Genomic DNA, 16,969 nt, shown 5'->3' with positions numbered 1-16,969 from the left:
TGGACCGGGGTGTGTGGGGGGGGGGCTCAGTCTGGACCGGTGTGTGTGTGTGTGTGTGTGTGTGTGTGGGGCTCAGTCTGGACCGGGGTGTGTGTGTGTGTGTGTGTGTGTGTGTGTGTGTGTGTGTGTGGCTCAGTCTGGGCCGGTAATGGGCCCCCGGGACTCCATCACCTTGCTCCAGATCCATCTCCTTGCCGCAGACATGGTCCCAGGAGGGACGGGGAGGGCCCAGCCAGGCCAACAAACAAGAGATAATCTTCATTTCACGCTTCCATCAACGGCCTCCCTGAAAACGCCTCTTCCTTTGAGTTATTTTTAGCTGCGTGTGTCTGAAGATCGTCATGTTTTCCTCTCGTGATGCTTCAACGCCGGTTGCTTTTTCTAAATCAGTGCTTCTGCCGGTCACGGTGAAAGAGCGTCTTTTTCCGCCTCGTGTTCACCGGGATGGCGCTGTACACGCAGAGCAGGTGTTGGGGGGATGGGGGGCAGCCGGCAGCCTTGGGCACCGCTGCTGGGGCCGGGAACCGGTGCGGCTGTCCAGGAGGCAGGGAGGCGGCCCCTCAGCATTGAGCAGACCTCCGGTGAGATCTGGCACCCCACTTCTGTCTGCGCCCGAAAGGACTGAGGGCAGGGACTTGAAGACATACTTGTGCACGCACGTTCACAGCAGCGCTCTGCACAGTGGCCGAGGGGTGGGGGCCCCACATGTCCCTTGGCGGATGAAGGGACAAGCAAACCGCGTCCTGTCCATGCAGGGAAGAGCCATCAGGCTTAAAGGGGAAGGGCATTCTGACACCTGCTGGGTGCGGTGTGAACCTGGAGGACCTCATGCCCAGTGACACGAGCCAAACACAAAAGGACAAATACGGTGCGATTCCCACCTGCGCGAGGGACCCTGAGTAGTCAGACCATATTGTAGGTCATCTCTTTAAAGGGCGTCTGCTTGCACGTCCTGCCCAGATCATTCAGGGGCTCTGTTCTCTCTTCCCCCCTTGCGGGACCCTTGGCACGGACCTATTTTCCCGGAGGCAGTTTTTTTTTAACAACTTTATTTGCTCTTTTTCTTTTATAGTTTATTGTCAAGTTGGTTTCCATAAAACACCCAGTGCTCTTCCCCACAAGTGCCCTCCTCCATGCCCATCACCCCCTTCCCCTCTCCCCCTCACTCTTCAGCCCTCAGTTCGTTCTCAGTATTCAAGAGTCTCTCATGGTTTGCCTCCCTCCGTCTCTTTATCTATTTTTTCCCCTTCCTCTTCCCTATGGTCTTCTGTTAAGTTTCTCCTGTTTCACATATGAGTGAAAACATATGGTATCTGTTCTTCTCTGCCTGCCTTATTTTGCTCAGCATGACACCCTCGAGGTCCATCCACGTTGCTACAAATGGCCAGATTTCATTCTTTCTCATTGCCATGGAGTATTCCATTGTATATATACCACATCTTCTTGATCCACTCATCAGTTGGTGGACATTTAGGCTCTTTCCATGATTTGGCTATTGTTGACAGTGCCGCTATGAATATTGGGGTACATGTGCTCCTATGCATCAGCACACAAACCACATGGAGATAACACCTCACGCTGGTCAGAGTGGCTAAAATGAACAAATCAGGAGACTATAGATGCTGGCGAGGGTGTGGAGAGACGGGCACCCTCCTCACTGTTGGTGGGAAGGTAAACTGGTGCGGCCGCTCTCGAGAACAGTGTGGACCTTCCTCAAAAATTACGATACAACTCCCCTAGGACCCAGCGAGAGCACTGCCGGGGACTTTCCCGAGGCAATTTGAACCGTGTGGTCTGCACAGGAACAGAAGGGCTGCACCTCTGCTCCGTCTCTCGCTCCACAGCTCGATGGACGGCGGGTCGTAGATGACCCCGCACGGCTGGGGTTGTGAGGAGCTGCGCTGTTTCCACAGAACATTCCCGCAACACTCAAAATAGTCCAGTGAGGTCTCTGGGCTTTCCGACCGAGGGCGGGGCCGGGGCCTTGGCGGAGAAGCTGACGGACGGGCTCTCGGTCTCTCCGGCCGCTGTGCTGTGCGTAGGCCCCTTCTGTGTTTGTGGCCTTGGGACCGACCCTGTGGGTCCCGAGTAATGGTTGTCCACGACAGGAGCACTCGGTTCCATGGAGGGAGGCTTCTGTAACTAGAAGGGCAGGGGAGTGTGTGGAGTCAGACAGCTGTGAGGGCGTGAAGAAGGAGAGAAGTATGGGGAAGAATAAAGAAGGGCCAACCCCTTGGATGGGGAGGGCTCCTGGCTGGGGCAGCCCTGCAGGGGGCTGGGGTTCCCACTGGGGGTCCTGGACAGGCCCCCTCCCCTCAGGCGAGGCTCCCAGCCACCTGTTCCCGCCTACACCCGCTGCCCAGGCTGGAGCTGTCCTTAAGTTGTCCTTAGGCTGGTGGGTCTGTTTCTCTTATCTTATCTCATCGTTTTAGGAGCCTGGGCTCCTGCAGCTTCCACTTCCCTTCCCCAAAGCATTCCGGGCTGGTCCGGCTCGGGCCTGGTCTGGCTCGAGGAGGTGAGACGGTCCCTCTTGGCGTCAGGAACAGACGGGCCGGCTCTGATCCCGAGGCCAGATTCGGAGCTCCAGCCAACCGGGCCGCCCATGTTTGTGTGCCTGCAGCTCTGGGCTCCCAAGTCACCCCGACAAGTTCTGTGCAGAACAGCTGGGTGGGCCCGCCTGGTGACCACAGGCCGTTCTGCTGCAGGCTGTTCAGACCAGTTCGTAGTGAGAAGGAGCCAGTGCGGCTTCCCCGGGGAGCTGAGCACTCTCCCCGGAAGTGAAGGGTGAGGTACGTGTTTGGCCGAACCTGGATCCCGCATGCCGGCCCTTCCAGGCTTCCCCCCAGCAGGCTCTGGGGTGCCCCAGTCCTGCGAATGTTGTGGAAGGGGAGAGGGTGCATGCCTGTCCAGCTGGCCCCGGACAGAGCAGGCCTGGGCGAGAGACGGACGTCGCCTCGCCTGAGTCATGGGCCTGCGCCCTGTCACTCCTGAGCGAGAGAAGCAGGTAGGGTCACTTTTGGTTGGAAGGCAGGGAGTCTCTCCCGGCTCCCCCTGCTGGTCTCCCCAGACTGCCGCCTGAACTTCCTGGCATAAGTGTCACAAACAAAGCATTTGAACGTTTCCAGTTCCGAGGAGCCCGGCCAGAAGCGATCGGGCTCCGCTGACTGTGGTGTGCGGTCCACACGGTGCGGGAGAAAAGGGAGCGGGCACGAAGATTGGCATCAGGATCTGTGGGAAATGTGGTGAAAAAAAAAAAAAGCCCAAACGTGGTCCCTGATTTGTGACAGCTTGAGATGCCGGTTTCGTAGGAAGGGCCAGCTTCATCCGGGATCTCGGGAGGGAGAAGGTGTCTGCAGGGCGAGCCTGGGCTCTGGCTCAGAGGGCAGGACCTGTGCTGGGTAGGAGGCAGGCCGCGCCCCAGGAGGGGACCTGGGTCCGCAGCTGGGGCGGGGGGAAGGGATGCCCCGGAGACGTGGCCGATTCCGTTAGCAGCTGTCACCCACCACTGCATACGTAACACCCACAGGTGATCTCAGTGGTCAAGGGCACGGGGAAGGAAAACTGCAGGGAGCTTTTGGAAAGTGTCTCAAGGTCTAAATCTGGACAGCTGGGCCAGGAAACCCTGCCCGCCGCCGTGCCCGTTAAGCTAAGGTGTGAAGGGTGAGGAGGCATCAGCCAGTGGCTGAGTGAGGAGAGCTTCCAGGCGCAGGGAGCAGCAGCGGGAGACCGGGGGACAGGAAGGAGCTGGGTGCTTCTGGGGGCTAAATGGAGGCCACCGTGGTTGGGAGGGTCAGCGAGGGTGAGGTGGGCAGAGGGCTGGGGTCTGCCCTGGGGGCAGGAGGGAGCTATGAGCTTTCAGCCTGGCAGGTTACATGGCTAGGTTCGAGTTCTAGAGGCCCCTCTGTGGTGTGGACAATAGATTGGCCAGCCAGGGTGGAGCAGGAAGGGCCTTCCAGAGGTCCTTGCAGCCCTCCGGGGTGAGGGGGAAGGCAGGGAGAGGCACGGTCCCTGGAACCATTGGCCTTGGGGCTGGGGCGCTGCGGGGTGGGGTGAGACCTTGTGTCAGGGCAGGGGCGCTGCGGGGCGGGGTGAGACCTGGTGTCTGAGGGCAGGGGTGATGCGGGGTGGGGTGAGACCTGGTGTCTGAGGGCAGGGGTGCTGTGGACGGGGTGAGACCGGGTATCTGACAACCACGTTCTGAGATTTGAGAGGTCCAGGAGGGCCACGCTGGGCATGGAAGCCAGGAACAGTCTTGGGCCCGTTTCCGGCATGTTCAGCTGCTGTGGCCTCCACATGAAGATGTGGGTGGGCAGCTGGAAAGCTGTGTGGGTCTCCCAGGAGTTACCCGCACGCCCAGATGTGGCTGCCTGGGGAGGGATCTTGCCAGGGGAGAGGTGAGAAGGGGTGGGGGCTGGGCCCCGGGAGAGCCAAGACCAGGACGCTGTGGGGGAGAACCCCCAGGGCAGAGCAGCCCACGGAGGGCGAGAGGACCGTGTCCTGCCGTGGCCCACGCAGCCAATCAAGTGAGGGGCAGAGGGGAAGAGAGGAGACCCTAAGCAGACTCCACACTCAGCGCAGAGCACAACGTGGGGCTCGATCCCATGACCCTGGGATCATGACCTGAGCCAAAATCAAGAGTCGGACACTCAGCCGACTGAGCCTCCTAGCCGCCCCTCCCTTCCCATCTTTTTGTAATTGAACTTTTAATTTTGTGATCATTGTGGATTCCCATACCATCGTAAGAAAGACCACCCTTGACCCAGATCCAGCAGTGACACCTTGCAGAACTCCAGTGCTGGGTCACAGCCAGATGGTGCCAGTGTCCCAGTGCGGGTACTGCACTCCTTCCCTGCAAGCGTCCCCGTGCCGCCCCTCCCCCGCCCACTGTCCCTCCACCCACCAGCCAGCACTCCAGTCCCCATGAGCATATGTTGTCATCTCGGGGGGTTAGGTCAACGGGGTCACACAGTATGTGACCTTTGGGAGTGGCGTGTCCCCCATGGTGCCGATCTGGAGGGTCCTCCCAAGCCTGTTATGCGTGTATCGGTAGTTGAGTCCTTCTCAGTGCAGGGTGTCATCCAGGGGGTGGGTGGACCACAGATTGGTCCCCTGCTCAGGGCCACGGGGCTCATTTCCAGTCAGGGCTGCCGTGAACGGCTGTGAACGGTTGTGTGCACGGGGAGCCTTCCTTTCTCTGAGGGAAGCGGCCCTGAGCGGCCAGCCAGTCAACGGCCGAAGGCTGCCCGCGCCCCGCCGGCCGCACAGAGCGCCCAGGCATCCGCCATCCCGCCGCATTTCTGCCCATCCCGGTGAGGTGATGCCTTGCGTGTCCCTGGCGTGGGGTCGGGCATCTCTTCCTGTGACATTTGTCATTTACATATTTTCTTCGGTGAAGTGTCTTGTCTAGTCTTTTGCCCACTTACCAGTTGGATGGCTTGTCTCTTCCTGCTGGGTTTTGAGAGTCCTTTGCCTGGTCGGTGTAGGGTTGGGTGGTTTGCAAAGCTGCCTCAGTCTTGAGCTGGTCTTTTTACCCGCTTCACATGTTTTTTCTAGAGCAAGACTTCACATTTTGATAAAGTCCAATTAGTTTTCTTTTTATAGACCACTCATTTGGCGACAAGTCTAAAAACTGCCTACCCTAGATCTCAACGATTTCCTCCTATGTTTCTCTAAAAAATTTTTCAATTTAATGTGTTCAGTCTGGGATCTGTTATGACAACTTTTGTGGAAGGTGTGACAGCACGGCCCATCCCCTGCCATGCCCACTTGCCGGGAAGGCCGTCCTTCCTTCCTGCATTGCTTTTATGGCCTCATCGAAAGCAGTTGAACATGATTGTGTGGGTCTCGATTTCCGCTGACCCGTGGGTCTGTCCCTTCCCCAGTACCAGCATCTCCTCACCTGTAGCTCACAGCTCAGCCTGAGATGGGGTAGGCTGGTCCTCGCGTGTCGCTTCTTTGTCACGGCAGCTTTTACCAGCTGGCATCACTGGAGCCCGCCTGTGCACTCCAGTCACCTGTGAACCCGTTACCTCCAGTGTGTCCGAGATCGCCTTCACCGCCGCCTCCCCCGTCCTCCCCTGCTTCCATGCGGGTAGTCCTGGTCTGAGCCCAGCTGGCGTTCGTGATAACTTTGGTTTCCCGCTGCTGTTACTGTGGTCTCCTGGTGGCCGCCCGCTGCCGTGGTCCGTCGGTTCACGTAGTAGGGGGTCGCATATGTGCTAGAAAGATGCGAGGCACTCAGATATGAGGTGCCTCAGAATAATCTGGAGGTTCGTGCGATGCCTCAGCCCCTGGAGTCTGCCTCAGCAGGTCTGGGGACGGGCCCGAGAATGTGCATTTCAGAGACATTCTTGGGTGCTGCTGGTGCTGCTGCTTGCCAGTCCGGGGGACCCCACTTGGAGAATCACTGCCAGAGGTAAGGTTTCCCGGGGTTCCTGGTTACAGCGGCCAGATCTCACACTCAGGGTCTCTGGTCATTTTCCCTAAAACGCGATCCACAAATCCTTGTTCTGGGGGTTTCTTCCATGCTGGGGGCACCTAGAGACTGGGCTTCTTGGGACAAGGTACAAAGGGACATTCTGAGCTCTAGGGATTTTGCGAGGAGAGCACAGGCTTCAAGGGGTACCCTTGCTTCAGGCCTGACTTGCCGTCCAGGGGGACAAGACCTGCTTTCTTGGCTTTAAAGAACCATTTCAGAGGCCATGTTTCGGGGATCCGAAGGCTCTTTCTGGGGCCTGGAGCATTTCTGTGTGTGATAAAAGGCTGAAACCTCCCGATGCGTCCTGCCCGCTCTCATTTTCTCCCTGCAGCCATTACTAAAACCAAGTTGGCTGTGTTTCTGTCCCAGCAGGTATGCTTGGAGGGGCCCGTCCTTTGGGGACACTCAGGGGATAGGAGGCCGTCTGCTTTGCTTCCCTTGAGGGGTGCAGAACAGAAGTGGATGGGCAGCCCCCCGGGGCTCAGCGGATCCAGCCAGGCACGTACAGGAAGTACCCAAGAGAGGCACCTGGTCTGCGCCCTGACTCTGACAAGTCCTGTGGGGACCCTGTGATCTGCCGGCCACCATCCTGCGGCTTCGAGCAGCTTCTTAGGAGCCTGCCATTGTCCTTGCCTGGTGCTCTCTGCTGTCGCCAGGGCGGCAGGTGGAGGGGCTCTGCTCCTCGGGGCGCCCCAGGAACGCAGTACCGCAGATTTCCTTGGGTTTCTTCTGCCTCTTCATCCCTCTTCCCCTTCTGCTCGGTGACCAGCTGCTGTCCCCATGCCAGATGGGCCCCCGTCAGCCGGGAAGCCCTGGGGTACACGTGCTGGCACCACCGGAGATGCTCTCCCAGGAAGGGAAAACACAGGACTCTGTTCGGAAGACATAAACGCCCTGGTTACTGACCCTTGGCCTTTTAGAGGCAGGTTGGAAATCCCACGTCTGTGCCTCGTTTCCCCGCCGGGGACTCACTCTGCCACAGCGGAGTCATGATTCTCCTCTCAGCTCAAGTACACGCGTGTGTGGCGAATCTGAGTTTTCACGCGGACGCTGCGCTGTCTGCTGTTCGTTCTTCAAGGTGCTGGGATAGAAACGGGGCAGAGGCCGCATGACATGAGCATTCGGGAGGTGCCGACCTGTGCGCTTTGCCAAAAACGGAGCCTCGCAGCACAGAGGGGCCCGCACAATGGGGTGGGGGGGAGCTCAGACGGGTCGTGCCTGCTGGGGTAGGGCACTCTGCCCCCCAAAACTGCGTGAGGTGTGCACTCTTTTTGAAGTATATTTTAGGGGTGCCTGGGTAGCTCAGTCATTTGAGCATCCCCCTCTTGATCTCGGCCCAGGTCATGATCTCATGGTGTGTGGGTTCAAGCCCGGTGTCTGGCTCAGTGCTGACGGCGCAGGGCCTGCTTGGGATCCTCTCTCTCCCTCTTTCCCTGCCCCTCCCTCTGCCAAATAAATAAACAGTTTTTTAAAGAAAGATGTTTTCCTTGAACTCTGATGAAAACATTGAAAACAAAGTTTTTTTAAAATTTTCATTCCAGTGTCGTTAACATACACGGTGTATTAGTTTCCGCCGCACAGTCTGGTGATTCATTGTTCTGTCCATTCCCCAGGCTCATTGTGCTAAATGCGCCCTTAAATCCCCATTACCTGTTTCCCCACCCCCACCGCCCCCTTGGTAGCCGTCAGTTTGCTCTCTGTCGTTAGGAGTCTGTGTTTGGGTTTGTCTCCTTTTTTCTTTGTTCATTTTGTTTCTTAAGTTCCACATATGAATAATGAAGTCATATGGTATTTGTTTTTCTCTGACCTGTTTCACTTAGGATTATATATACCTTCTAGCTCCATCCACGTCACTGCACATAGCAAGATTTCATTCTTTTTATGGTAAATATCCCATCATACATATATGTGTGTGTGTTTATATAAATATAAATATGCATATACATATATAAATACCACATTTTCTTTATCCATTCATCAGTCAGTGGACACTGGGCCGCTTCTGTGTGCTGTTATAAAGAACACTGCAGTAAACCTAGTGACGCATGTCCCTTCAAAGTAGTAGTTTCATATTCTTTGGGTAAATATCCAATAGTGGAATTCCTGGATCATCTGGTCAGTCTGTTTTGGATTTTTGAGGCACTCCGAGCTGTTTTCCACAGCGGCTGCACCGTTTTGCATTCCCACCACCAGTGCACAAGGGTTCCTTTTTTCCCCACAGCCTCACCAACACCTGTTGTTTCTTGTGTTTTTTATTTTAGCCAGCCTTACAGGTGTGAGGTGGTAGCTCACTGTGGTTTTGATTTGCATTACCCTGACATTGAGTGATGATGAGCATCTTTTCATGTGTCTGTTGGCCATCTGGAGGTCTTCTTTGGAGAAATGACTGTTCATATAGTTTGCCCATTTTTTTAATTGGATTACCAGTTAAAAATTTTTTTTTAAATATTTATTTATTTTTGAGAGAGACAGAGTGTGAGTAGGGGAAGGGCAGAGAGAGAGGGAGACACAGAATCCAAGGCAGCTCCAGGCCCTGAGCTGTCAGCACAGAGCCCGATGCACGCCAGAATCCACAAACCTTGAGATCATGAGCTGAGCCCAAGTTGGACACGTAACTAAGTCACCCAGGTCCCCTGGATTATTTGGTTTTTGAGGGTTGAGTTATATCTGTTCTTTATACGTTTTGGATACTAACCCTTTATTGGATATCTTCTCCCATTCTGTAGGCTGTCTTTTAGTTTTGTTGTCTGCTTCCGTTGCTGTGCAGAAGCTTTTTATTTTGAGGTAGTCCCAGGAGTTTATTTTTGCTTTTGTTTCCCTTGCCTTGGGAGAAACATCTGGAAAAGTGTTGCTATGGCCAGTGTCAGAGACATTATGGCCCGTGCTCCTTTCTAGATTTTTATGGTTTCATGTCTCACATTTAGGTCTTTTATCCATTTTGAGTTCATTTTTGTGTGTGGTCTAAGAAAGTGGTCCAGTTTCCTTCTTCTGCATGCTGCTGTTCCGTTTTCCCAAACCATTTTTTGAAGAGACTTTTTTCCATTGGATATTCTCTCCTGCTTTGTTGAGGACTGGTTGACCCTATAATTGTGAGTGTAGTTCTGGGCTTTTCTCTTCCATCCCGTAGATCTGTGTGTCTATTTTATGCCGTCGCTCTACAGTTCTGATCACCGTGCTCCGCGGTACATCTTGAAATCTGGGATTGTGGTGCCTCCTGTTTAGTTTTCCTTCTTCAAGATTGCTCTGGCTATTTGGGAGGGTCTGTGGCTCCCTACACAATATAGGACTGTTTGTGCTACTTCTGTGAAAGATGCTGGTGGTGTTCTGATAGGATTGCATGCAATGTGTAGACTGCTTTGAGCTGTGTAGACAGACGTTTTAACAGTGCTTGTTCCTGTCCCATTTGTGACCTCTTCAGTCTCTTTCATCATCGTGGTATGTTGTTTTCAGAGTGCAGGTTGTTTTCAGTGAGGGGCAGTTTTACTTCTGTTCTGTAGACCGGAGGATCTGGGTCCGAGAATTAACGTGTCCAGATCATCCCCCACATAAGTAGGGGTGGCTCACCTCCGCTGCCTGACCGCACACGCTCAACAGAAAACAGGTGACCACTCTGCTGGAGGCTGGAGTGCTGTCGTCACATTTTCTGCGCTGCTGGTGGGTGTGCCTGGGTGTCAGGCCCCTGTTAGCAGCTGAAGGAGGTGGTCTTCAACCTGGTCGCCTCTGAGCAATTCACAGTTCAGTGAGGGAGGCAAGAGAACTGGAGGGGTCAGTGTGAAACCGGTTCCTGAAAATGGTGATCCTTTTATTTTACAAATAGAAACCAGTGGCTGATACAAAAAGATGAAAAGTCTGAGTTCGGGAAGACTTTCTAATCTAGAGGCCATTCCAATCAATCGCTTTTATTTAAAAACGTTATTTTAGGGGGGGAAACCTTTCCAAGCCCCCAGCCTCATCACAGCAGAGGGGACCCCGCTGCTTGGTGCCTGTAAAGCCTAATGTAAGGTCTCCGCACAAGTTCAGGGACCTCGGAGAGCAAGGGTCTTTAAAAGTTGCTTTGGCAAAAAGCTCACTAAAACCGGCCCTTGTTGCCCCGACAGGTGTCAGAGATGGCCGAGGATGGGAGCGAGGAGATCATGTTCATCTGTAAGTAGCCCGGGGCCTGTGCACAGCTGCAGCGGGGCGCGCTTGGCCATCCGGGCAAAGCCACATCCACACTGTGTTTCCGGAACACGGAGACGCTGCTGCTGCTTGAGTGGACATGACTTTGCTCGCTTCACGGAACACAGTGTGTTGCACGAGAGACCGCAGGCGCGTGCGGTTTTTGAAAGGGTCGTTTTCTCAGAACTTCGGGTCAAGGGCACGTTGCAGGGGGTGGCTCTTGATTCAGAAGAGATTCCCGGCACGTAAGATGTCCAGTAAGCAGGTTGAATTGGTGCATCTTCATTTCTTCTTGTCCTTGGTAGATCTTGTTCTTTGTCGCCAGAGAGGTGATCGCACACTTTGAAACGTGCCAGAGTCTTTTCCTCCGGGCCACCTCCTGCGTTTGCACCATGTTCACACTGGGGGAGGGGGAGGAGCACCATGGGTCCCCCTCCTCGGGCGGGGGCCTGCGGTGCCTCTGGGTGTCCCCTGCCAGGCCCCTCCCGGGCCCCTCTGATGCCTGGCATCTCTTGCAGGGTGTGAGGACTGTAGCCAGTACCACGACTCCGAGTGTCCGGAGCTGGGCCCCGTGGTCATGGTCAAAGACTCCTTTGTGCTAAGCAGGGCAAGGTGAGTGTTGCCTCCTGCTGTTTGGACAGCCCTTCCTGTCAGACAGGGTTACAGGAACGCCAGCTCAGCACCTGCAGAGAGGGGAGCTCGTGGAGGGTCCTCGGACCCGGTTCCAGCGTGGGGGTCCCTGCACACAACCAAGCAGTTCCCAGACGCCAGCGGGGTTCAGCTCTGACCTGCCGGGCGGAGGCAGCAGGGGACCCCCAGGCTCAGGGCTCAGCCGACAGGGCCGCCCCGCCCCCACTCAGACGCCAGCCGCGAGCCCCGGGCTGCCCCGTGTCCTCGGGACGACACTGCAGACCAGAGGCTCCTGCGGCCTCCTCCTCAGATTCTTCTGCATGGCCATCGCGGCGCACAGAACTCTGAGAAACCCTCCCTGCTTCCGGTTTATTAAAGGATGTGACGAGGGGTGTGAGTGAACAGCCAGATGAGGAGGTGTGAACGGTGAGGGCCCGGGGTGGAGCCTCCCTAACCCCCTCCAGCCCCAGGCGCCGCTCACCCCCACCCACCTGTTCAGCGGCCTGGCACGCCTCGAAGGCTTCAGCGCGAGTGTCTCGGTCTAGTTCGGTGCTCCCAGGGGCCGAGCCGGCCAGGACGCAGCGTGGCGGCCGAGGAAGCGATGGGCCGCGGCTGCAGGCTCCCCCGCGGCCTGAGCCTCAGCCTGCCGTCTGGCGGTGCCCGCCGCGGGCAAAGTGGGCTGCAGCGGGAGCCGGGCGGTGGGGGCGGGGGACAAGGCAGAGGCCCAGCAGATCCCACATCGTGCGGGGGCCGTGTCTCGGGCTCCCAGGGACAGCCCATCCCCCGCCCGGGCCTGCGGCCGGTGGAGCTGGGACGAGGCCTTCCTTCTGTGTTCTGCGGCCTCCTCTGCAGAGCGGACAGAGTAACAGTACCCTCTGCAGGCATGTGGTCAGGAGTCTGTTGTTTCTAGAAGCTTCCCAACTGGTTTTCCTAGCCTCTTTATTTAGTTACCTTTTCTCACATCACTCAGCTTCTCAAAATGGAGGCTGGTGTTTCCTGAAGTGGAGGGCCAGCAAGAGAGCTGAAACCTCGCTCTGGCCGCCTGTCGCTCTTGAACTCTGGCAGCAGCCTCCTGCCCCGTGGTGGGAGCGCTCTGCGACGGCTCCCCGCTCTGCAGCCCGGCCTTCTGCCATCCCTGTGAGGGGCTGCATTCCAGCGCCTGAGCTGCTCCTGGATGGGGTCGGGCTCGCCCGCGCCCTCGGGGTCCCAGGCCACGGGCCTGCCTCTTCCAGGGCCCTGTTCCTGACTCTCTCAGTTTAGGTGAAAACATCCTCGGGGAAACTGGCTCACTCAACCTAAGGGAAACCCTTCTTGGTCCTTGGAATGCCGTGGCACTGCTCCCTCCCTCGTGGTGTCTCAGCACGGGGACCCCCCCCCCCCAACCCTGGGCTATGTGGCTCTAGGGGGAGGGCGAGGAGAGTTGGCGCCCTTCCTCTCTGTTGGGCCATTGCAGCGGCCTGTCTCTTGGGTGGGTTTCAAACACATCCCTTAGTAGATGTCCCCCCACCCCAAGCCATGTATGCTCTGGGCGGGTATTGCTAGGGCCCTGGGGTACTGTCAAGGGGCTCGGGCTTTTGAAGAGTTGGGTGGCCGTCACTGCCTCTGTCCATGGTAGGAGCTCTTCATCCACCCCAAAGATGGTGTTTCATGAGAGCGAGCTCTAGGCCATCTGAGCCGCCTGTCCCCGGTGCGAGTGGCTGCCCTCAGCCAGCAGGGCTCGGGGACAGAGGGCCTCCTGTTCCATTTCCAGATCATCCCTTCCCTCCAACCTGGAGATCCGGCGACTGGAAGACGGGGCCGAGGGGGTGTTTGCCGTAACTCAGCTCGTCAAACGAACTCAGTTTGGTCCATTTGAGTCGAGGAGAGTTGCCAAATGGGAGAAGGAATCTGCTTTTCCGCTGAAGGTAAAGGCCGGGCCGGCAGGGCTGGAGAGGGGGGTGGGGCCTGCCAGCTGCCGAGTCCGGGGATCCTAAGCAGATTCAGATAGCTTTAAAGATCATCAGGCCTCTTACCTTAGTAACACTGCTTCTTTTTTATCTTAATTTGTTTCCTTTTTAAATGTTTCTTTTTGAAGGGAGGGGAGGGGCAGAGAGAGAGGGAGAGAGAATCCCAAGCAGGCTCCGAGCTGTCAGCACAGAGCCCGACGTGGGGCTCAAACCCAGGAACCCTGAGACCATGACCTGAGCCGAAGTCGGACACTTAACTGACTGAGCCACCCAGGGGCCCCTATTTTAGTTTGTTTTTGTATCATAAAAGCATCAAAGTTAAGCTAGTCTTTTGTAATTTCCAACTTTGCCAGTGTTATTTAAAATGTGCGTGAGATTAGAGTCTGAATGCTCACGACCTGGGCTGCCGCGCGACCTCAGAGCCCTGCTTCTGTCCCCGCGGGGCTGGGTGAGCCCAGGCACCTCACACCCGCACCTCCGACCGCACTTTGTGGAGCGCTTCCAAACGGACAGGGTGTGTTTAGGCGGCGGTAAGACGCTGGTGCAAAATAGGGCAGCTCTTAGAAGCCCATCAGACTGAGAAAATGCAGCTTTCGTGTGAAATGGGGAGAAAACAGAATGGTCGTGTGTCACAGGGAGGGCTTTGAGTTCTTGAAGGTCAGGAGGCCACGGGACCCTGTTCTGGCCCTGCCGCCAGCGTGTGCCAGGCCAGGTACACCTCCAGAAACGTCTGCGGCACCGGCAGTGAGGGCCAGGGTGCCGGGCCTATGCGGCTTCCCACAGCGGCGACCTCCCAGAGGCCCTCCACAGAGACCCCGTCTCCGGGCGCACAGAGACACATAGCCTCGGGTTTGGGGCAGTTCTTGGAAAAGTTGAGCTCATGAGGCAGATTTCAGCAGAATGGGGAGGAAGGAAAGCTGTTTGATTTATTTGCAAACAGAAGCAAAGAAAGAGAGGTTGTAGGAGAAGCCCGAGGCCAAGCCCCGCGAGCCCTGGCTGTGTCCTTCTCGGGGCCCAGGGCTCGCGGGTGCACAGTCACATCGGGCGGACGCGCCTTTGAGAAAAGTCCTTTGTGCTCGTTTGGCTTTCAGTGACTCGGCGATCGCGGTGTGTGTCTGATCCCGAGTCATTTTCAGGACCGCGTCAGCAGCGAGCGGCGCTGTGTCCGGTGAGGAGGGTGGAGGCCCTCGGGGAGCAGATCCCACGCCAGCCAGGGAGGCCAGGCCCTGGGCCACCCCTCTGCTTCCGAGGGCTCCGTCCTCAGAGGGGCCTCCACCCCATTAGCGGTGGGGAGCCCCCGCAGGGAAAGCCCAGGGCGGGGAGAGGTGCCCGGAGCCAGGAAGCAGTGACTGCACTGGAGAAGAGGGCACGACCCTCCACCCCGTGTGTGGTCACGTCGAGCGTCAGGACTTCTGAGATTCTCCCCCCGTTTGCGTCCACCAGTATCTTTGCATCTTACAGGTGCGGCGCAGCTTAGAAGGACTGACTGACGTCACCAGACACACTTGTAACAGAGCCGGGGAGGAACTAGGTGTCCTGGTGCCCGCCCAGGACATACGCATTCCCTTCCTGGCTGGGCCATGGGCACGTTTCACGTGTCCGGGTGACGCCTGGACCACATGTAGAGCTTACGTGTCCAGGGGACACCTGGACCAGGGGTTCGGCTTACATGCCTGGGTGACGCCTGGACCAGGTGTAAGGCTTACATGTCTGGGAGACGCCTGGAGCGCTGTGGTGTGCCGGTGATGTGTGGAGCAGGAGTAGAACTCGGGTGTTCCGATGATATTTGATCAAGGACTAGAACCGCAGCATCCTGATGCCCCCAGGACCAGGAACGGAGCTCCTGTCATTACGGCTCCTTGCAGACGGACTGGAACTTGAGTGTCCAGCCGCTGCACCTGGACCACGAGTAGACCCACATGTCCCCGTTCCCATCTGCTCTGTGCACGGGTCTCAGGTCCCCGACGACCCCCAGAAGCAGGTTCTGTTGGAGCCTGATCTGGGCCCCTAGCCTAGCACCCTCCTGTCACCACACACTCGTGCGTGTGTGCACACACGAGACATGCACGTCTACACACATGCACACATGTCACGCATGCACACATATGTACCACACACGTGCACACGCATGCACCCATACCACGCATGCACATGTGCACACCACAGGCATGTGTGCAAGACCACACACACACACTACACACACATGTGCGTGCACGCAGGCTTACATGTGCACACACACACCTAGTACATGGACATGTGCACACACACTACACACACAGGCATGCACACACTGGTGTACCTGCACACATGCAAACACGCATGCACAGGCCATGCACACATAGCACACGCACACACACATAAACACGCACGTTGACCTGCAGATGGGCGGATAATCAGCTCCCTCCTGGCCCTTGGTGGCCGTGCCCCCCCCCCCAGGTGTTCCAGAAGGACGGGCACCCCGTGTGCTTTGACACGTCCAGCGAGGATGACTGTAACTGGATGATGCTGGTGCGGCCAGCGGCGGGGCCCGAGCACCAGAACCTGACCGCCTTCCAGCACGGCGACGACGTCTACTTCACCACCTCCAGGGACATCCCCCCCGGCGCCGAGCTGCGCGTCTGGTACGCGGCCTTTTACGCCAAGAAGATGGACAAGCCCATGCTGAAGCAGGCGTGCGCCGGCGCCCACGGTACGCGCTGCCCACGGGCCTCACTGGGGGGACCCAGGCGCCTGGCCGCGCGGGCCGGGTGTGGGGAGGGGAGGTCACGTCGCTCTTGACCCTCGTTGTTGGGGCTCCTGTTCTGCTCGTTTGAGGTCCGCGCCTGCCACTGGCCTGGCGCTGGTGGGTGGAACGCTCTCCCTGGGACGTCTGGGCGGTAGGGACCGCGAGCTGGGGCGATTGTCTCCATTCTGGGGCAGTGGAAACGGAGCACAGAGAGGTGAGGGAACCTGCCCTGAGCCACACCGGGGGAGGGGGAGGAGTCAGGCTTCCGTGCGGAATCTGCCCACCTCTCGGCAGCCGCCTCCAGATTTGCGGTGCGTGCTCACGTGTGTGTGCCTGCGCGAGTGCGCGCGCGTGTGTTCCAAGAACGATCTCGCCAGGGCCACGCGTGTGATTTGCCCAAGCCCTGCTGCCCCAGGGTATGGGCGTCAGTTCCTGAAGGGGCCCACGGAACTTCGTCCGTCCTGCCCAGTGGTGAGGCTTCCTGGTGCAGCCTGAGCCCGAGCGAGGTCGCTGCTGACGTGGCCCGGCTCTGGCCAGTGAGCCCAGTGGGCCCCATCCCCACCTGAGCCGCCTGGGCCGGATGCACCTGTTGTTGCCATGGTTACTTGCTGGGCGGGCGTGCGGCAAACCGCACTCTCTCCTGACGCCCGCAGCACAGGGTTCCGACAGAATGGTGTCCCCCTCATCCCGAGCGTGTTGTGACATGAAGCCGCTCTGCAGAGTGAGGGTCTTCTGTATCTGGAAGGTTCTGGTCTGGGCCGTGTGGTGGAGCCTCGTGAACAGCCCCCCTGGAGCCCTTCTGGCTGTCCCTGCAACAGCAGCGAGTGTGGACAGGAGTCCGCCACGCACCACAGCCCGTAGCAGAGAAGTGGGTCGTTTCCCAGAGGCCTGATGTCCAGGAGCAGGCGTTGGCAGGACTGGATCCTCCTTCTGGAGGCTTCCCCCGGCCTCTGTGCTGCTGGCAGCCCTTGGCCTTCCTTGGCTTGTAGATGTGTCACCGTGGTCCCTGCCTATGTCCTCACGCGGACTCTC

The 16,969-nt window shown here is 57.5% G+C and overlaps 1 protein-coding gene across 1 annotated transcript in view; it reads left to right on the top strand.

Moving 5' to 3' along the window:
* Positions 1-6,395: 6,395 nt before the first annotated feature.
* Positions 6,396-16,969, top strand: part of PRDM15 (PR/SET domain 15) — a 47,466-nt gene continuing 36,892 nt past the window's right edge. Inside the window, exons 1-5 of the mRNA XM_029940619.1 lie at positions 6,396-6,415; positions 10,576-10,621; positions 11,155-11,248; positions 13,017-13,170; positions 15,649-15,901. Coding sequence (XP_029796479.1) covers positions 10,585-10,621; positions 11,155-11,248; positions 13,017-13,170; positions 15,649-15,901 — 538 coding nt within the window. The 5' untranslated portion in view covers positions 6,396-6,415; positions 10,576-10,584. The remainder of the gene's footprint in view (positions 6,416-10,575; positions 10,622-11,154; positions 11,249-13,016; positions 13,171-15,648; positions 15,902-16,969) is intronic.

Source organism: Suricata suricatta, chromosome 5 (genome assembly GCF_006229205.1).
Source record: "Suricata suricatta isolate VVHF042 chromosome 5, meerkat_22Aug2017_6uvM2_HiC, whole genome shotgun sequence".
Lineage (NCBI taxonomy): Eukaryota > Metazoa > Chordata > Mammalia > Carnivora > Herpestidae > Suricata > Suricata suricatta.
This window is presented reverse-complemented; position numbering and strand designations above follow the sequence as displayed.